Below are 22,368 nucleotides of genomic sequence, written 5' to 3'. Positions count from 1 at the left end.
GCCTAAAAATACAGTCTTTTATGTTTAATTTTTTACTATGAATAGAAACCAAAACTTTTTTAGAAAAAGATTGTATTCTGACTCAAAAATAAGTTTTCCAATGGCAAAATTAGCATATAGAATTTTATGGGCATTAAGTTTTCAAAAATGTTATGTATTTCAATAACTTGTTCAATCTTCCCAAATGAATTACTTCTATAATGAAATAATCTAAGTATTTATTGTTGTTACTTATTTTTATGAACCATAAAAAGCAATTTAATTGTGTTAAATAAGTAATCAAAAATATATAGCAGGGAATTATCAAAACTGAGATTAAAATCTGTGTTTTTTTTCCTTCTTTTGGTGAGGAAGATTGTCCCTGAGCTAACATATATGTCAATCTTCCTCCATTTTGTATATGGGACGCTGCCACAGCATGGCTTGATGAGCAGTATTTAGGTCTGCACCTGGGATCTGAACCCACGAACGTTAGGCCACGGAAACAGAGCATGTGAACTTAACCGCTATGCCACCGGGCCGGTCCCTAGAATCTGTTTTTTTAAGGTAATAAAACACAGATTAACTTTTCCCTATGGAGCACATTCTGAGATGAATTTGCAATTCTGGTGGATAACTATTTTGTCACTTCTTGTTAATGCATGATTATTGTTCTTTGTGTAGAATAAAAGCACTGCAAATGTGTTTGAAATCATATCAGGAGTTGACATCCACTCTTATTTTTTCCTACAGATCTACACACTTCCACGTTTACTCATGCCAAATAAGACATCAGTTAGAGAATTCATCCTTCTGGGACTTACGGATGACCCAGAGTTACAAGCTGTGATATTCTTCTTTATGTTATGCACTTACTTATTGAGTGTAAGTGGAAACATGACCATCATCATATTAACACTATCTAGTGTTTGTTTGAAGACACCCATGTATTTCTTCCTCAGAAATTTCTCTTTCCTAGAAATTTCATTCACAACAGTCTGTATCCCCAGGTTTCTTATCAGCATTGCTACAGGAGACACAACCATTTCCTATAATGCTTGCACGACACAAGTATTTTTTTTAATCCTTCTGGGCTCCACAGAATTTTTTCTTCTGGCTGTAATGTCCTATGATCGCTATGTGGCTATCTGCAAACCTCTACGTTATACAACTATCATGAGTAACAAAGTCTGCATCCAGCTTGTAATCAGCTCCTGGCTGGCTGGTTTCTTCATTATCTTTCCCCCAGTGATCATGGGCCTCCAACTGGATTTCTGTGATTCCAACACTATTGACCACTTCACTTGCGACTCTTCTCCTATGCTGCTGATTGCCTGCACAGACACAGAGTTTCTAGAGCTTATGGCATTTTTCTTAGCAGTATTCACACTCATGGTAACTCTGGCCTTGGTGATTCTCTCTTACACACTCATCCTTAGAACAATTCTGAAGATCCCCTCTGCCCAGAAAAGGAAAAAGGCCTTTTCCACTTGTTCTTCCCATATGATTGTGGTTTCCATCTCTTATGGGAGTTGCATTTTCATGTATGTAAAAACATCTGCAAAAGAAGGTGTGGCTTTGAGCAAAGGTGTAGCAGTACTTAATACCTCTGTTGCTCCCATGCTGAATCCCTTTATTTACACCTTAAGGAACCAGCAGGTGAAACAAGCCCTTAAGGCCCTCACCCAAAAAATGCCATTGTCAAACAAGCACTAATCATTATGAAATCTGTAGCTAAAACCACAAATAAACCACACCATAAATACAAAGAAAAATCGCTGTTCTAGGTGGTAGGTATCCACAAGGGAATAAAGCGTACAAAAGTTCCTGCCACTTACTTCTAGTGAGGGGACACACACATTACACAGTCAACATAGCAGAGAAGTAATTATCTAGTACTTTAGTAAGAGATAAATGCTGTGAAAAAAATAAAATATTTTAAGGAAAGGAGGGTAGAATTCAAACGAAATAGGGTGGTCAAAGATTTCAGTCATTTTAAAGCTTTCTTTAAATTTCATTTTTCTACATTTAACCATAGGTTCCTGTATTCTTTATCTTTTTTCTTTTCTTAATTTTCCTAGGTCCATATAGTCATTTCACACATGTTTATATGGAGAGATTTCACACATAGGGAGATTGCGAGGTGTTACTTTAACTAAGTGTTGTCCTTTAATTTCAGAAGATAAGTAGCAAGCACTGGATAGTCTGTTCAAATCTTACATGAAAATAAATGATCCAAAATAAAATTCACAGCAACCCACAATTAATGAATGGAGTGGAACCCAACTTAAAAACTAAGAAAACTATGTTTACGATTATTTCTGGCAATAAGCTCTGTCTCTTCACTACTCTTATTCCCTTAATCTATTGAATCAGATATTCTGAATGTGTATAGGGAAAAAATAGTTGATAAATAATTATCTTCTACTGTGCAAATGGGTTATTTCAAAGTATCAGGTTACTTTTCCACCAACTCTGCTCCATCAGAAATATTTATCTATATCTTTTCAAATTACACACCTCCTATTAAACAATAAACTGGAATTGTGGGAGGCTGCAGCTGTTGGGGAAGGCAATCTCCTCCCGTGAATGCTATAAACAGAGTTATTAGGAATGAATGCTTTTACACTGCATGCAGTGACTTTTTATATATATATATCATATTATCAGGTAAGAGACATAGAAATAATAAAACCTCAGTGCATGAAGTTACTGAAAATCAATGCCAGGTTTTTATGCAATACAGAGTTTTAACATGCTCATAAGGTTCACAGGAAACAATTGTAGTCGTACTCAAATACATAAGGGGAGATCAAAGAAAAATCACCCACCTTTGCAGTTATCAAACAATTACTCTAAGTAGCTCACACTATTTATCTAGTAGTAATTAAAATATATCGGAATTAAATGTAAAATTCATGACCCTGAAAATTTAAAAAATGAAAAATTCAATACTATGTGGAAAACCAAAAAGATAAAGATACTATGGAAATTAGTAAAAATAAATAAAACAGTAAGGTTGCTACAAAAGCTAATGATTAACAAAACTTCTGCAATTCTAATATCACAAAAATGTGAGACAAACATAAATATTATAAAGTTATAATATTCCAAATACTGACAAAACATTAAAATTGTGTAATTATCTGATAATAAAGTTATTATGGTACTGTGTACAATTATATAAAAGCATTCTTATTTTTAAATTTTTATGCCATAGTATTAATTAGCAAATATTCATAAGGTAACAGATAATCTGAATGTATCTTTTAACTATGAAAGAAATTACTGAAAAATATATAAAGTCCTAAGAGATGTGCTTTCAAAACATTCCCAAGTTTTTATTAATATCTTATTAGATACATAAACTTTAGATGCATAAACCATTCATTTAAAGTGTTTGTGTGTATGTAATTCCACACACTGTAGTTTATTAATGTGTGGCAGAGTTCATTTACCAGAACATGCAGTGGAAGGAACTGAAAACCTTAGTAAATTGAATGACTAGGCTCTGTGCCTTATACATGTTTTGAGGTTTGATACCTAAAAACAGAGTCTGTAATCTGATGTTTCTGTAGAAGATTGGTGTGGGGTGTCATTTAAAATGGTTGAGAAGGATTAAAAATAATTTTTTAATCTTAAGCATCAAGAAAACTATTCAAGTGTTAGAATAACAGAATTTTCCATCTAAAGGGGAAGTTAGGTATATTCTCACCCAGGGATACCAGACGAAAGGGACATACCACTAACCTCCCTTTCCCAAGGCTATGGCAAATAATTGCAAATAAGTTGCATAATTATTTCTTGAAGAGGGAGGATATGACCCCAGAATCCTTCTCAACACGGTGCCAACATCAAAAGAGTTGACCTGTGAGATGATTTATTTGTAGCCCTAATGTAGTCCAACTTTCTCACTTGTGAGATGAAGAAAGTGAAGCCCAGAAAAGGGGAAGGGAATTGTCTTAGGTGACTCAGTGAATCGGCCCAAATTTAGATCTACCTCCCAATTCAGTTAACTTTCCATACACCATGCTGACTACCTACTTCTTCCTTTCCTGGTCATGGCTCCTAAATAATTTACGCATTCCAAAGAAAGCATGCATGCCAAAAAACTAGGAGCACTTACTGGTAGTACATATAACATCAAACCCAGCAAGAACATTCATGGTATGTATGTTCCCCTAAGTTGAGAAAAGAATATCCTTCTCCCAGTCACCATAAAATGTTTTCTGACAGCCAATCCCTGTCTTAAACAAATCACAGGGTTTTTTTCTCAATCTCCTGATATGGCCTCACAGGGCACTCTCTGGCAGGCATCCAACCAAAACGGAGATTTGCTGAAAGTCTCTGACACCTGACATCCCCTGCCTACTCCTGCTTATGCCTCAAGGTTGCCCAGATAAAGCCCTGGTCTGCTAGAGGGTACACAGCCTAGGTTTCAAATACTTTAGTGCTCCCTCCTTCTTCCTTTAGTGAAGCTGTTTGTCGAGTTTCCCAGAGGAAAATGTGAAAGGACCTTGCATTTTTTTTTCAATTGTGATAAGAACACTTAACATGAGATCTACCATCTCAACAAAATTTTAAGTGCACAGTACAGTATTGTCAACCATAGGCACAATGTTGTACAGCAGATCTCTTCCCCCAGCCTCTGGCAACCACCATTCTACTTTCTGTTCTCTGATTTTTACTAGTCCAGGTACCTTATATAAGTGAAATTATACAATATTTGTCCTTTCGTGACTAGCCTATTAAAATTAGCATAATGTCTTCAAGGCTCATTGATATTGCAGCGTGTGTCAAAATTTCCTTCCTTTTTAAGGTTGAATACTATTATATTGTATATGTACACCACATTTTCTTTATCCTTTCACCTATCAATGGACATTTAGGTTGTTTCCACATCTTGGCTATTGTAAACAAGGCTGCAATGAACATGGGAGTGCAGATATCTCTTTGAGATTCTGATTTCAATTCTTTTGGGTACACATGCAGAAGTGGAGTTGCTGGATTATACGGCAATGTTATGTTTAATTATGTGAGGAAACATCATACTGTTTTCCACAGCAGTCGCACCATTTTACATTCCCAAAAGCAATGCACAAGGATTCTAATTTTACTATGTTCTCACTGCTTATTTTCTGTTTTTGTTTTACACATATGTAGATGTAGATATAGATATAGATACAGATACAGATATAGATATAGATATAGATATAGATATAGATATAGATATAGGTATAGATATAGATATAGATATATAGATATAGAATCTCCATCCTTAAAGAGAGGAGCCATATTTTATTCTCTATCATTTGGTAAGGATTAAAAGTATTCATCTTTTGTATGCTGAGATTGTATTAAAATAGCCATTCTTATAAAAGTAAGAAAAACAAACAACTATTTCTCTAGAGAAATATGCAAATACGTGTGAAAATTTTAACCATGCAAAGTTATGACCAGTAAATCTTTTTGTGAAAACTTACTCTCAAAAGGTAATAAGACAATAATGCTAAGATGCATATGTGTCTATGCATTCTAATATTACTTAGAATAGGGGGAATTTTAAATGCTCAACAAAGAGAGATTTGATTCATTAAGGCATATCCATAAAATGAAACCATATTCAGCCATTAAAACTGATGCTGGAGGTGACATCAGCATCATGGTGGAGTGAGTTACTCCCCTTGTCTTTCCCCTCTAAGTTATAAGCTATTGGACATCTGTTATCAACAAAGGACTCCCTACACAGCACAACAGGATGCCTGAAAGATCCATGCATCTATACATACGAAGGTGGGTGGACAGGACCTCCGGGAGGCAGTGGAACTAGGGGAACAGCCCCCTGCCCCTCCCCTGGCAGCAGCAGTCCAAAATGCAGATACAACATGTGCACCAGCAAACAGAGGCTACACGGGCAGATAAGACACTCATGGCTTAGCCCATGCATCCCATCAGCAGTGGCAGGTGTAGCACATGTCCAAAGAATTCAGGACCCAGTCCCCTCCTCCTCCCTCAGCAGTGGCCCAGTCTTTCCAACAGTGGAGACAGTATACAAACCACATATTTCTCCAGCTGGGGTAGAGCCCCCTGACCTGAGTTTTCAAAACACACTGCCTTGAGCCAGCAAACAGCTGCTGCATGAGTGACCAGCAATGACACTCATTCCTTGCTTAGCCCCTGCCCAGTGGTGGCAGGTGGAATCTGTGACCTAAAGCTTCAGGAATCATAGCAGAACCTGTGACCCAGCCCCTACTGGTGGCACCCCCGAAATCAGCTCTACCATCAGTGGGGGCTGCATAAAAATCGCCAGGTCCCTGGGCCCCCGGCAGCGACAGCAACACACATGATCCCAGCACCCCTTCCAATGATAGTGCCAGCATCCCCAGACAACCCTGGGTGCACAGGACAGCAGCATATGAGCCCATGGGGACCCAATGAGGGAACACGAGAACCAGGCAATCCTAGAAGCAGCAGAAGTGCTCACAGCTTGGTGACAACAGTGGTGACACCTGAGACTGCAGCGACATTGTAAGCAGCAAGGCACCAGCAACCTCAGAGGCACAAGCAGCACAAAGAGGACACTGATGATGCCTCTAGCAGAGACAGTGGAGAGTAGAAAGTGCAGGCTCTCAAATACAACCAGAAGCAGCTCAGAACCAAAGTAACCAAAGCCTTATGCAAATAAGAAAGATGGTTACTACCACAAATGCACCAGCAGAAGGTCAACTCATTAAGTACCATGAAGAACTACAGTACCATGGCAGAATAGAAAGAAAATGACAACTCTCCAGAAACCATACTTGAAGTCAGGGAAGATTACAATCTAACTGACAGATAATTCAAAATGGTTGTCATGAAGAAACTCAATGAGTTACAAAAAAACTCAGAAAGACAGTTCAATGAGCTCAGGAATAAAATTAATAAACAGAAGGAATGCTTCACCAAAGAGATTGAAACTCTAAAAAAAAAGAAGTAGAAATTCTGGAGATGACGAACACAATTAATGAAATGAAAAATAGAATAGAAAGCATTAAATATAGAGCAGACCATATGGAAGAGAATTGGTGAACTCTAAGATAGAAATTTAGAAATGATTCAGGTGGAAGAGGAGAGAGAAATAAGATTTTATAAGATTTTAAAAAATGAAATAATTCTAAAAGAAATATCTGACTCAGTTAGGAAAAGTAACCTAAGGATAATAGGTATCCCAGATGGAAAAGAGAGGGAGAAAGGAGCAGAGAGCTTAGTCAAAGAAATAATAGCTGAGAACTTCCCAAACCTGGGAAAAGAACTGGATATACAGGAACATGAAGCTAACAGAACTCCTAATTATCTCAACACAAAAAGACCTTCTCCAAGGCATATAATATTAAAACTATCAAAAGTCATTGACAAGTTAAGAATATTAACACCAGCTAGAGAGAAGAAAATAACTTACAAAGGAACATTCATCAGGCTTTGAGCTGATTTCTCAGCAGAGAAACTACAGTCTAGGAGATAGTGGAATGATTCAAAATATTGAAAGACAAAAACTGTCAGCCAAGAATACTCTATCCAGCAAAGTTATCCTTCAGATATAAAGGAGAAATAAAATCTTTCCCTGACAAAAAAAAAGCTGAAAGAGTTCATTGCAACTAGAACTGTCTTACAAGAAATGTTGAAAGGAGGCTTCCTACCTAAAACAAAAAGGCAACGGTTTACAAGCTTTGAAGTGATAAATAGACAGATCAGGAAATTGAACTCTGTATTAGAAGAGGTTAGTAAACACTTAATTATAACATAAAGGATAAAGGGAAAGAAAGCATCAAAAATAACTGTCCTCACTTCAATTTGGTCACAAACTCACAAAACAAAAAATGATAATTTGTGACAACAAAAATGTAGTAGAGGAAGAGGAAAAGAACAGAAACTGCATAGGCTAATGGAATAAGATGCTATCAACAGAAAAAGAATTATATCATCTGTGAGATCTTTTACAAACCTCAAGGTAACCACAAAACAAAAAAATCAGAGCAGAGTCACAAATCATAAATAAAGAGAAAACTGAGAAAATCACATAAAAAATCATCAAATTGAAATGGGAGACAGAAATATAAAGAAACAGAAACAATGGAAATATACAACAACCAGAAAGCAAAGGATAAAATGGCAGAATTAAGGGCTCATATACCAAAAAGATACTAAAAATATGTAAAAAGATTGACACAGAGTAGCTGGAATGGATTAAAAAACAAGACAAGAGAAAAGGCTGCCCCAGGAGACACATCTCAGCTTAAAGACAAACATGGAAGATGATACTCCAAGCAAATAGCAAGCAAAAGAAAGCAGGTGTAGTCATATTATATCAGACAAAACAGACTTCAAGACAAAAAAGATAACAGAAGACAAAGACAGGCATTATATACTGATAAAAAGGACATTCCACCAAGAAGATATAACACTTATTAAAACATATGCACCTAACATAAGAGCACCAAAGTATATGAAGCAAATATTAACAGGCCCAAAGGGAGAAGTTGACAGCAACACAATAATAGTAGGAGACTTTAACATTCCACTCACATCGACAGGTAGGTCATTCAGACAGAAAGTCAACAGGGAACAGTGGCCTTAAATAAAACACTAGACCAGACAGACTTAATAGATATATAGAGAACATTCCTTCCAAAAGCAGCAGAATACACATTCTTCTCAAGTGCACAAGGAATATTCTGAAAGATAGATCATATGTTGGGAAACAAAACAAGCCTCAATAAATTTAAGAAGACTGAAATCATATCAAGCATTTTCTGACCACAATGGTATGAAACTAGAAATCAACTACAATAAGAAAGCTAGAAAAGCCACAAACATGTGGAGACTAAACAACATATTAATGAACAACTATTGGATCAATGAAGAAATCAATGGAGAAATTGAAATATACCTGAAGAAACATGAAAATGAAAACACAACATATTAAAAGTTATGGGACACAGCAAAAGTGGTACTAAGAGGTAAGTTTATAGCAATACAGGCCTACCTCAAGAAACAAGAAAAAGATCAAATAAACAATCTAACACTATACTTAAAAGAACTAGAAAAAGAACAAACAAAGTCCAAAGTCAGTAGAAGGGAGGAAATAATAAAAATCAGAAATAAATGAAATAGAGATTTTAAAAGCAATAGAAATAATCACTGAAACTAAGAGCCGGTTCTTTGAAAAGATAAACAAAATTGCCAAACCCTTAGCCAGACACACTATGAAAAAAAAAAGAGAGGAGGCACAAATAAATAAAATCAGAAGTAAAAGGGAGAAATTAAAATGGACTCCACAGAAACACAAAGGATTACAAGAGAATACTATGAAAAGCTATATGCCAACAAATTGGATAACCTAGAACAAATGAATAAATTCTTAGAATCACTAAACCACCTAAAACTGAATCAAGAAGAAATAGAGAATCTAAATAGACCAGTCACAAGATAAGAGATTGAAACAGTAATCAAAAACCTCCCCAAAACAAAAGTCCAAAACCAGATTGCTTCTCTGGTGAATTCTACTAAACATTCAAAGAAGACTTAATACCTATCCTTCTCAAACTCTTCCAAAAATTTGAAGAGGATGGGATTCTTCCTAACTCATTCTATAAAGCCAACATTACCTTGATAACAAAACCAGACAAAGATAGCACAAGAAAGGAAAACTATAGGTCAATATCACTGATGAACATATGCAAAAATCCTCAATAAAATATTAGCAAATTTAATACAATAATACATTAAAAGAATCATCCACCATGATCAAGTGGGATTTATTCCAGGGATGTAAGGATAGTTCAATATCCACAAATCAATCGTGATACACCATTAACAAAATGAAGAACAAACACATGATTATCTCAGTAGATGCAGAGAAAATATTTGACAAGATCTCACATCCATTTATGATAATGTCTTAATAAAATGAGTATAGAAGGAAAATACCTCAACATAATAAAGGCCATATATGACAAGCCCACAGCCAACATCATACTCAATGGTAAAAAACAGAAAGCTATTCCTGTAAGAACAGGAACAAGACAAAAATGGCCACTCTCACCACTCTTATTCAGCATAGTATTGGAAGTTATAGCCATTGCAATTAGGCAAGAAAAAGAAACAAAAGGGATCTGAATTGGAAAGGAAGAAGTGAAACTGTCACTATTTGTGGATGACATGATTCTACATACAGAAAACCCTAAAGAACCCACCAAAAAACTCTTAGAAATAATTAACAAATACAGTAAAGTTGCAGGGTACAATATCAACACAAAAAAATCAGTTGTGTTTACACTAACAATAAACTAGTAGAAACAGAAATCAAGAATACGATTTCATTTACAACTCCAACAAAAAGAATAAAATACCTAGGAATAAATTTAACAAAAGAGGTGAAAAACCTACACACTGAAAACTATGAAACATTGTTGAAAGAAATAGAAGAAGACACAAAGAAATGGAAAGATATTCTGTGTAGATGGATTGGAAGAATTAACATAGTTAAAATATCCATATTACCCAAAGCAATCTACAAATTCAATGCAATCACAATCAGAATCCCAATGACATTTTTCACAGAAATAGAACAAAAAATCCTAAAATTTATATGGAACAACAAAAGATTCTGAATAATCAAAGCAATCCTAAGAAAAAAGAACAAAGCTGGAGATATCACAATCCCTGAATTCAAAATATACTACAAAGCTATAGTAAAACAGCTTAGAGTAGCAGAAGAACAGACACACAGATCAATGGAACAGAATTGAGAGCTCAGAAATAAAACCACACATCTATGGATAGCTGATCTTTGACAAAAGAGCCAAGAAAGTACAATGGAGAAAGGAAAGTCTTTTCAATAAATGATATTGGGAAAACTTGACAGCCACATGCAAAAGAATGAAAGTAGACCATTATCTTATACCATACACAAGAATTAACTCAAAATTGATTAAAGACTTGAATGAAAGATCTGAAACCATAAAACTCCTAGAAAAAAACATAGTCGGTACACTTTTTGACATTGGTCTTAGACATTGGTCTTTTTGAATTCCATGTCTCCTCAGGCAAGGGAAACAAATGAAAAAGTGAAAAAACAGCATTACTTCAGACAAAAGCCTTCTACATGGCAAAGGAAACCATCAACCAAACGAAAAGACATCCCACCAACTGAGAGAAAATATTTGCAAATCATATATCTGACAAGGGGTTAATTTCCAACATATACAAAGAACTCATATAACTCAATAACGAATTGTTTTATAGACGGTAGATCAAGTGCTTTTTCCTTAATAGTCTTCTGCCTGATTTGCCTTTCATATTTTAAACTGATTCCCCACAGTGTTAAGAATGATACATGGATCATAGGAAAAGGGACATTAGAAAATGTTGGTTTAATTTTACTAAGCTTCCCCTCTCCCCAAAAACCTTGCCATCATGCCACTGGATAATTTCCTCAAACATCTCCCTGGACACAGGTCCCATAATAAACCAATTAAAATATACTCCCCAAAGTTGGTCTTGTGCATGATTCATCAATGCCCTATTACTATTTTCCCAAAAGTCATTAATAATTTATCTCAAAGAATATTTCTGAAGCAAAAAATATTTCTGTAGCAAAACGCATTAAAGGTGATAGGCTTACTTTTTTCCTAAGGAAAAGAAATAGAAATGGCCGTCTGTGAAATATCAGAACAGCCTATCAAAAAATAATTCTAGATTGTTTTTCTTTTGTAACTTTCATCTGAAGATTTAGTGTTGAGAGGGAAGATGGAATACTTCAGGATTTCAGATTTGGGACAATGGTGGGGAAAACATGAGGAAACTGATCCATTGGATGTTTTGAGGTGAAACATCAAGGTTTTTAAGAGAGAATACAGAGCTTTATGGGAAGAGAGGGAAAAATAGTTATTTCTCCATGAAGTATTAGCCTGATGCTTGTCTTCTGATTGAAGATAATTGAGCACATTAGTTTGCACTCAATATTTAACACTAACCATCAATCTTTTGATAATATGTAAGTATTCCCAGTTTATTTTTATATGATGTTTCAACTTCTACAGCATGGATTCTGCCCTCTGGTGAGTTTCTCTCCCTATCTCCATATATTCTGTTAATAGTTAAATCAATAAACTGAAATGTAAAAAATATTTCAAATGATGATTTCCATCAATTAACTGAAATATGTGGAACATGGCATGCTTTCTTTAATAGTGGTATATTTATACTTTACAAAGACCCTATGCATATTCCTGGTGCAGGTGTCCAAGATAGTTCTCAATAACATATGTAAGGTATTTGTATATTTCATATCTAAATTCTATCTGAGTACTCCACAACTTCATTAACATATTTTTGAACATATTGTTTCATGCTCAACTATTAACTACATTTTCAAAAATTATTTTGTTAGAAATTTTGAAACAATAAAGCAAAAATCAGTAAGTTAACTGAATTTTCATGGAAAGATACCTTTTTTTTTTTGTGAGGAAGATTAGCCCTGAGCTAACATCCAATGACAATCCTCCTCTTTTTGCTGAGGAAGATTGGCCCTGGGCTAACATCTGTGCCCGTCTTCCTCTGCTTTACAAGGGGCGCCGCCACAGCATGGACTGACAAATCGTGTGTTGGTGAGCACTGGGAATCCAAAACTGTGAACCGCAGGTCGCCAAAGTGGAGCACGCAAACTTAACTGCTATGCTGCCGGACCAGCCCCCAGAAAGATACCTTTTTTAAAAAAAGTCAAGAATGAAGATAGGGGTTCAAAAGCCCCATTAATATTTGGAAATAGAATGCATAATAGATTGAAAAAATATGGGTACTATTTATATAAACTATTGTTTAATATAAATAACAGTTCATAACACAAAATTAGAATGACTTACTCTCTGATTTTTTTTACAAAGAAAAGGTCAATAAATAAACTAAGAGAGGTAGTAGTCACTACTTCCAAAAAGAATATTTAGAATTTTCACTAGAAAATATTAATTAGGGATTGGGTTCATCACTGACATCCATCACCAGTAGGAATTTTATGCCTGGAAAAGATGAGGTAAGAAAAGTATAATATCCTCTGTATTTTGACTCTGTATCTTTAATTTTTAACAACAGAACATGAGAAGAGTTTATGTTCAATTAATAGATTTCCCATGTACCAACTGTGAGAAATGGATGCAAAGAACACATGCAGCAAGAAATCAGAGGACATTACTCAGAGAGTAAGATCAATATTAAACACAGAAGATACACTGGAAAGATGAATAGTAAAATTGGGGAAAAGGGGGAATGTATATGCAGAAGCATTTTTTTTAAAGCCCCAGATACTTCTTGTGAAAATACAACCATTACTTGAAAAGGTGCAGATATTTATGCTTGTCTAACTGATATATGGTTGTCTGTCTTGATTTTGCCAGTAAGATTTGCCAAAAATCAACCACCAGAAATGAAAAATAGAACATCAGTGACAGATTTCATCCTCCTGGGTCTGACTGATAATCCAGAATTGGAGGCTGTGGTTTTCTTCTTTTTATTTCTCACGTATGTACTGAGTGTCACTGGAAATCTCACTATCATCCTTCTTACCCTGCTGGATTCCCACCTGAAGACCCCCATGTATTTTTTCCTCAGGAATTTCTCTTTCTTAGAAATTTCATTTACTTCTGTCTGTAATCCTAGATTTTTGATCAGTATCCTAACGGGAGACAAATCTATTTCCTATAACGCTTGTGCAGCTCAGCTATTTTTCTTCATCCTCCTGGGTTCAACAGAGTTTTTTCTTCTGGCCTCTATGTCCTATGATCGATATGTGGCTATCTGCAAACCTCTACATTACACAACCATCATGAGTAACAGGATCTGCTACCAGCTTGTAGTCGGCTCTTGGCTGGCTGGTTTCCTGGTAATCTTTCCACCACTGGCCATGGGCCTGCAGCTGGACTTCTGCGACTCCAACGTCATTGACCACTTCACCTGTGATTCCGCCCCTTTACTGCAAATCTCTTGCACAGACACGAGTTCTCTAGAGCTCATGAGCTTTGTTTTAGCTGTGCTTACTCTCATGTCCACTTTGATGTTAGTAATTCTCTCCTACTCTTACATCCTCAGAACAATTCTGAGAATCCCCTCAGCTCAACAAAGAAAAAAGGCCTTCTCAACCTGCTCCTCCCATATGATTGTTGTCTCTATCTCTTATGGAAGCTGCATCTTCATGTATGTGAAAACATCAGCAAAGGAAGGAGTTGCTTTGACAAAAGGGGTAGCTATGCTCAATACTTCTGTTGCTCCTATGCTGAACCCATTTATTTACACCTTAAGGAACCAGCAGGTGAAACAAGCATTTAAGGATGTTGTGAGAAAGATACTTTTCTCAAAAGGATTGACCTGACTATAATTTATAGCTGAAACATGCACAATTTTAACCAAACAATGAATAATTCATTTTTTCAATATCTTCTCTGTCTTCTTTCTTTTATTTCTTCTCAGAAATACAATTTTTATGCTATTTTGGATTTAATATTCTTATATTGCAAATCTTTCTTGTATGAACTTCAGCACAAAATCATTATGAAATGATCTTATGCATTTTCATATGATACAACTCAAACTTAGGACTAAAGTGAATTCATATATTAACATGTATACTTCAAATTATATACAAGGTGATGATATTAACCACTGCCTAAAATATTTGAGCAGATAAGGTTTATTTAGTTATTAATTCATGTATGTCTAGATTCAAATGTACATACATATCTATGTACAAACATATGTATATATATGTATATTTGTGTGTGTGTGTTTTTAATGCTGTTTGTCTATTTTAATGCTATTTTTGAAATGAAACACAGAGGAAACTCAGCCATATGGGTATAGAAATAACTATATAAAATAAAGAGTTAAACAATAAGTAAAATAAGTAAATAAGTAAAATAAGAATTAAACAATATGCAAGAATAGTATGTTAGTTTTTGTATTGAGCATGAAATTTAACAATTTAATTATATTCTGCATAAAAATTAAAAAAATATATTACATATTTGTCATCATGACAGCAAATCAGTATGGGAAAAAATTATGCTGGGTATTTGTTTTGTTTTTAGTGCAATTTATTGTATGAGTGCTTAAATACGAAAAAAATAAGTAATACAACGAACTGACTTTTAAGAACAATTTCATGAATGTAGAAATTTTATAATTAGAGTTATTACTTAAAAGGCAATAACATATAAGCACATTTCTATAAAATACTTCTACAAGGAGCTAGCAACATTTGGCTTGGTAATAATGCTCTCCTCTCTGGGGACCTCACTTTACCCAAGGTTGTGATTTAGGACTCATTATCCATATGAATACTAGCGAATAGTATTGTTTTCTCACTTATCTAGGTCTCAGTCCAACACTGATAAGATTTGACCATTGTACTATGTGTGATTATATTTGTTACCAAATAAACATTAAAAATAAAATCAGGCTAAGAGACAAAAAGTATTTAATAGATTGAAAATTTTAGAAAGTCTTGTAAGATCTAGAAAAATTCTTACTTCACTCAGGAGCTGAAAAGATAGATTCATTTACACCATGACTACTTATTGCTTATAATTTCTCTCACATGCTTCCTTCCCTCTGTTTTTAATATATATCTTTATTTGGTTCAATTTTGTTTCCTTCTTCCATAACAGATTGTCTTCTGTCATGTATTAAATAGTACAGTTCCTTATAGACTTCAATTCACTCTTTTTGGTTCATGATAAAAAGTAGGACACTCCCTGCCACCAAGTTCAATAGAAGCATCAGTAGGAAGATGTTGATTTATACCGTTTCCATAGGTGCCAATTATTGAACCATCTCTGTAATCCCTGAGCATCAATTATATGCTCCATAGCCATAATGTGTTGCTTAACTATATGCGTGCTGGAGTTAAGCTGTCTAGATTTGTCCGCTGGCTCTGTCATTCACAAGCTTGTGATTTTCAGGAAAATTTAAACTTCTCTGGGATTCAGATTTTTCACATGTAAAGGAGGTACAATAATTGTACTTAATCATAGATGTGTTGTTATGATTACCTATAGGTTAAACATGTAAAACACTGCTAGTAATTAAGTGTGTGCTCAGGTAATGTTAAGAATTATTGTTATAATAATTACTTTTATTCACATAGTCTGGGTCAAATTATCAACCAGGTAAGGTGGGGGTGGCAGCTAATCTTGCTTGACATGAGGGGAAAATAGTTCTTGGGTATTGACAGACCATTCAAATTTATTTCAGCTAACTCCATTTGACTAATTTGGTTGTATGGAAAGTGAGGCACTTCCCAAGGTAAAGGCCACCTAGAGATACTCTTTAAAGGGCAGCATAGACTTAATACATTTATGATAGCAAAGAATTGGCTCTTTGCCTTATCCAAGTGTCCTATTTTATCAGATTTGGATGCTTACCAATCATAGATAAAGATAGTCAAATGTATAAGATGTAATGTAAATTAATCACTTAAAAAATGTTTCAGTGGCTGGAATTTTTACATGTAGGGAGCCACGTTCCTGGCATCAGTATACTAGGAAGCTGAGTGTCTTTTGATAACAGATTGGTAGAGGAAATGGAAATCACTGTTTTTTCTTGTTGCTGCTGTTGTTTAGTTGTTGTTTCTTTTTCACTAGGCAAGCAGATATATGAAGAAGTATCCTTTCCCCTAAAACCACCTCTGACAAGTCTACATGCTACAGACTTCATGTCTTTCTTCACTAGATTGTACTAAATCAATACTGCTAAAATCTCATTTCTAATTTATTTGTGTACCTTGTTTTATTTGTGGTATAAGCTAACTATCCCTAAGCTATTTGTACAAGTTTTTCTAACCTCTCAGTGCCTTGATTTTAAACACATTTATTTCCTCTCTCTTTTGTGTAGGGCTTTCTTTTCCAGTTTACCCATGAGATGTTTGTCTTGTGTAGTTAAATGTTGAAAATAATTCTGCACTCTTATTTTGTATACCCCTTTTTAAAATATTATCTCAGATTTTCATACTATATTCTGTGGTAATGACTCTAGATCTATGAATAAGCCCCTTCTATCATGTGCCCAAAGCCTAAATATCTTTTTAACTTTCACTGTGAAGATGTGGCTTAGGGTCTGGATCACAAACCAGATTCTGCTTTGACTCAACTCCAAAAGCAACTTCAAATAAGTGTGTGTTTTAAGTAAGAATAGCATCCTATAGAAAATCACCTAAAAGTCATCCTTTTATACAGCATGTCTGACACTGCAACTGCAATTATCCCATTTACACTCCTGTGTAGATATCTGACTGCTCATCAAAATCAGGATTGAAAAACTGAAAATATCATCCTTGCCCTCCTACCAAAACTGCTCTGTATTTGTTATCTTGTTCGATGAATTTCATCTTACCCAGTTTGCCAAATAGAAATCTGGAATTCATCTGTTACTGCTTCTTTACCTATTCAATTTTTTTTTTCTTTTGGTGAGGAAGATCTGACCTGAGCTAATGTCCATTGTCAATCTTCCTCTTTTTGCTGAGGAAGATTAGCCCTGAGCTAACATCTAACATCTGTGCCCATCTTCCTCCACTTTGCATATGGGATGCCACCACAGCACGGCTTGATAAGCGGTGGTAGGACCGATCCTGGGATCTGAACCTGCCAACCCCAGGCCACTGAAGCGGACTGCTCAAACCCAACCTCTTCGCCTCAGGGCTGGCCCCTCTATGCCAATTCTTAACCAAAGTTTTTATCAAATCCTGTTAGTTCTACTTTCAGATATTTCTCACATCTTCTTACTGATCTCTGTATCAAATGGGATTACGTAGATAAAATAAAAAATACTCATGACATTTCAGATAGTAAGGGAGTTAACACAGGGAATTAGAGAGTATATAACCAATGGAAGAACCAGGGAAGCAAAGATCAGAAAGGAAAAGATAGAACTGCATAAAGTGCTTGAATAAGAGAAAATATCCATCAGTGATCTTGGATATCTTCAGCAATGATGCTGGCAATTCTCAGGATGCACAGAAGTCGCTGGCAAAATCTCATGCTGGGGGGCCGGCCCCGTGGCGCAAGCAGTTAAGTGCGTGCGTTCCACTGCAGCGGCCCGGAGTTCACTGGTTCGGATCCCGGGCGCGCACCATAGCACTGCTTGTCAAGCCATGCTGTGGCGGAGTCCCATATCAAGTAGAGGAAGATGGGCATGGATGTTAACTCAGGGCCAGTCTTCCTCAAGAGAAAAAAAAAAAGAGGAGGATTGGCATCAGATGTTAGCTCAGGGCTGATCTTCCTCACAAAAAACAAAAAACAAAATCTCATGTTGGTTGACTGCTGACTCCTTCCTGCTGCTGACAGTTGCTTCCAAACTAAATTAGCTTCTTATTTTTCATATTCTAAATCCCGTAAGCACCTTTCTTAGGTGGAACCTCATCAAAAAACACTATTGGCAAGGCAGAATCTTAAAAAATGCTCCTAAATTTAATAAATGAGTTTAGCAAGTTTGCAGGATACAAAGTTAACCTACAAAAATAAATGCATTTTTTGAGTGTGTTAGAGGAAGATTAGCCCTGAGCTAACATCTGTTGCCACTCCTTCTCTTTTTGCCGAGGAAGACTGGCCCTGGGCTAACATCCATGCCCATCTTCCTCTACTTCATATGGGACACCGCCACAGCATGGTTTGACAAGCGGTGCGTCTGTCCATGCCCGGGATCCGAACCCACAAACCCTGGGCCACCGAAGCAGAACGCGTGAACTTAACTTCTATGCCACTGACCCGGTCCCTAAACGCATTTTTTTATAGTAGCAATTAATAGTTGGAACTCAAAATAAAGTACACAATACCATTTACTGCCAAAAAAAAAAAGAGGAAATACTTTTGCGTAAATTTAGCAAATTGTATGGATTGGTAGGCTAAAAATATAAAACATTGATGAAAGTAATCAAATAAAGTAATCAAAGAAGATCTAAAATAAAATGAAGAGGTATACTGTGTTTCTGAGTTAGAAGACTCGATATTTGTAAGATGTAAATTATCTGTATTTGATCTATACATTCATTGCAATACCAAACAAATTCCTAATAATTTTATATATATTGATAGCCTGATTCTAAATTTTATGTGGAAAGGTAATAGAAATAGATTAGACATAAACTATTTTGAAAAAGAACAAACTGTGAGGTCTCACATTACTTGATTTCAATACCTGTTATAATCAAGAGTGCAGTGTTGGTGAGAAGGTAAAGGCATATCAGTCAAAAAGAGACATCCCCAAATAAATACGGATATATTTAAGTGATCTTTGACAAAGATACATAGATGATTTAATCAAAAAATTTACCTCTCTAATAAATAGTTCTGGAACAATTAGATGTCCATATTCAAGGAAATAAACCTCAATTAATACCTCATACCTTATACCAAAATTGACTCTCAGTAAAATATAGACCCAAAGGTAAATGCAAAACTGTAAAATATTTAGAAGAAAATATAGGAGAAAATACATGACCTTGGTTTTGTCACAGTTTTTATACTTGGCACCAAAATCACAATCCTTAAAAGGAAAAAAAATGGTAAGTTTGAATTTATTAAATTTATTTTTGCAACAGCAATGCTAAAGGAGTGAAAAGTTAAGCCACAGACTTAGAACCAAATTTTCTAATCACATCTCTGACAATACACTTGTATCTAGAGTATATAAAGAACCCTCAAACTTCAAAATAAGAAAATGAGCAATCCAGTAGAACCTGAGCCTAGGATTTGCACAGAGGCTTTATCAGAGAAGATATAGTCATGTGTCGCTTAACAACGAGGATAGGTCCTGAGAAACATGTTGTCAGGCAATTTTGTCATTGTGCGAACATCGCAGAGTGTACTTACACAAACCTAGATGGTATAGCCTACTCTACGCCTCGGCTACATGGTACTAATTTTATGGGACCACTGTTGTATATACGATCCATTGTTGACCAAAACGTTGTTAAATGGCTCATGATTGCATCGAGACTGTAAACACAGATATGAAAACACTCTTGAAATCAGGAACTATTAGGGAAATTCAAACTAAAACTTTAGTGAGATACACTGCATGCCTAACAGAATGACTAAAATAAAAATTATTGACAATACTCAATACTTGTAAAGATGTAAAACTACTGAAACTCCCACACATTGCTAGCGAGAATACAAAATTACGTTGGGAAACCAGCTGGCAGTTTCTTACAAAATTAAACATGTATTTACTATATGAACTAGCAACCCAACTCCTCCCCCAAACAAACAAAACTTATGTTCCCTCCAAAGAGGTATGAGGGTGTTTATGACAGCTTCATTTATAATCAGCAAAAATTGAAAACAATACAAACATTCTTCAGCCGGTAAGTGGATAAACAAACTCTGGTACATGCATATATTGGAACACTACTCATCATTATAGGGGAACAAATTATTGACTCATGTAACAACAACGGTGGACCTTAAATGGATTTTACTAAGTAAAAAGTCAAATTTAAAATGTCATGGACATTGAGGGTATAATGCAAAGTGAAATAAGTCAGAGGGAGAAGGTCAAATACCGTATGATTTCCTTCATTAAGTAGTAGATAATAACAACAATAAACAAACACATAGGGACAGAGATTGGATTGGTGGTTACCAGAGGGGAAGGGGGGAGGGAGGAAGGTGAAAGAGATAATTCGGCATATGTGTGTGGTGATGGGTTGTAATTAGTATTTCGGTGGTGAACATGATGTAATCTATGCAGAAATAGAAGTATAATGATGTACACCTGAAATTTTTGCAATGTTATAAACCAATGTTACTGCAATAAACAAAAAATTTTAAAAAATTTAAAAAAAAAGGCTGCAGATTTTGTTGCCCATTCCCCTGCAAATTCATGTTTTTGTTTCCTAGGGGACATCCAGAAAATAATATGCTATTTTGTGCTCCATATGTACTAGTAATGAATGTATATCTTGTTGCTTAATTTATTTATGTGCAAAATGATTAATTTACTAAATGGGTAGAAAAATTCTTGAGTGACCTTACTTAATTTGCTTTTTATCCAACTATTAGGAGAAGTACAGTGAAACTTCTTTTTAAAGTTGTGGAATTGTCTATTCCTCCTTTTAATTCCATCGACACTTGCTTTCTATTTATGTCAATTACGTATGTGGATATAAAGACACACAGAATTTAACATGTTTTTTATAGATGTCCTACAATCATCATTATATCATTTACCTCTTTATTTCTGGTAACGGTCCTTATCTTAAAGTCAACTTTCTCATTATTGTATTTAGGCAAGTTTCAGTTAGTACGTTATCACATTTTTCACTCTTTTAATTTTATCTTTTCTGTGTATTTTTGTTTAGTAGATGCTTCAATTATGTAGCTCAACATTTTTAAATCATTCTGTCTGAAAACCTTATAATGTATATATGATATATATCCACATGGTAAATATCCCCTTTCCATCTTTCTGACTTTCACTTTAGTTATTGTCATTATTAAATGTTATTTTTATTGTTCCATTTTGCCAGTCATTAATTATCAGTTATATTTTTCTATTATTTTAATGATTACATAAACTTTACAATTTGTATCCTTAGATTATTGTACTTTAACATGAATTATTACTTACAGCCTTGCTCCAAGATAATAGAACTATAGAATACACTAACTGCTTCACACATCTTGTCTTTTTCATTTTCTGGACATTCATTTTACTTCTACATAATTTTGAAATACATAAGATGATATATTAATATTTTAACAATGACTATTCATATATGTGTATCCACATATGTATCCTTTCCATTCCTTTTTGAGTCTTTTATATTTACATCTTTCTCTATAGAATCATTTTCATTTGCTCTAACATCCTTTATTTTTTTATTTATTTATTTTTTGTGATGAGATCAGCCCTGTGCTAACATCTGCCAATCCTCCTCTTTTTTTTTTTGCTGAGGAAGACTGGCCCTGGGCTAACATCCGTGCCCATCTTCCTCCATTTTATATGGGATGCTGCCACAGCATGGCTTGCCAAGCAGTGCGTGAGTGCGTGCCCGGGATCCGAACCGGCGAACCCCGAGCTGCCGCAGTGGAGCGCGTGCACTTAATCGCTTGCGCCACCGGGCCAGCCCCTCCAACATCCTTTAAAAGACACACATACACATTTAAGTAAGTGTGCTGGCAATGAATTATCTCAGTTTCTTTTTTCTCCAAGAACACATTTTATGTTTCTTAAAAAAACATTTTTGAGATATTTTGCTGGGTTCAGAATTCCTCACTGGCAGTTATTTTCTTATAGCACCTTAAAGATAACATGTCATTTTTGTATGGCCCTCATCACTTTTGTTCTAAAGTCAACAGTTAG

General features: G+C 35.2%; 2 protein-coding genes across 2 annotated transcripts; both read left to right on the top strand.

The window, feature by feature from the left end:
- Window positions 1-756: 756 nt before the first annotated feature.
- LOC131416540 (olfactory receptor 6C65) lies at window positions 757-1,695 on the top strand. The gene has a single exon (XM_058559214.1). The coding sequence runs from the start codon at window positions 757-759 to the stop codon at window positions 1,693-1,695; it is 939 nt and encodes a 312-aa protein (XP_058415197.1).
- An 11,743-nt stretch (window positions 1,696-13,438) lies between these two features.
- On the top strand, window positions 13,439-14,380 carry LOC131415671 (olfactory receptor 6C76). Its single transcript, XM_058557492.1, has one exon. The coding sequence runs from the start codon at window positions 13,439-13,441 to the stop codon at window positions 14,378-14,380; it is 942 nt and encodes a 313-aa protein (XP_058413475.1).
- Window positions 14,381-22,368: the final 7,988 nt, after the last annotated feature.

Source organism: Diceros bicornis, chromosome 17 (genome assembly GCF_020826845.1).
Source record: "Diceros bicornis minor isolate mBicDic1 chromosome 17, mDicBic1.mat.cur, whole genome shotgun sequence".
Lineage (NCBI taxonomy): Eukaryota > Metazoa > Chordata > Mammalia > Perissodactyla > Rhinocerotidae > Diceros > Diceros bicornis.
This window is presented reverse-complemented; position numbering and strand designations above follow the sequence as displayed.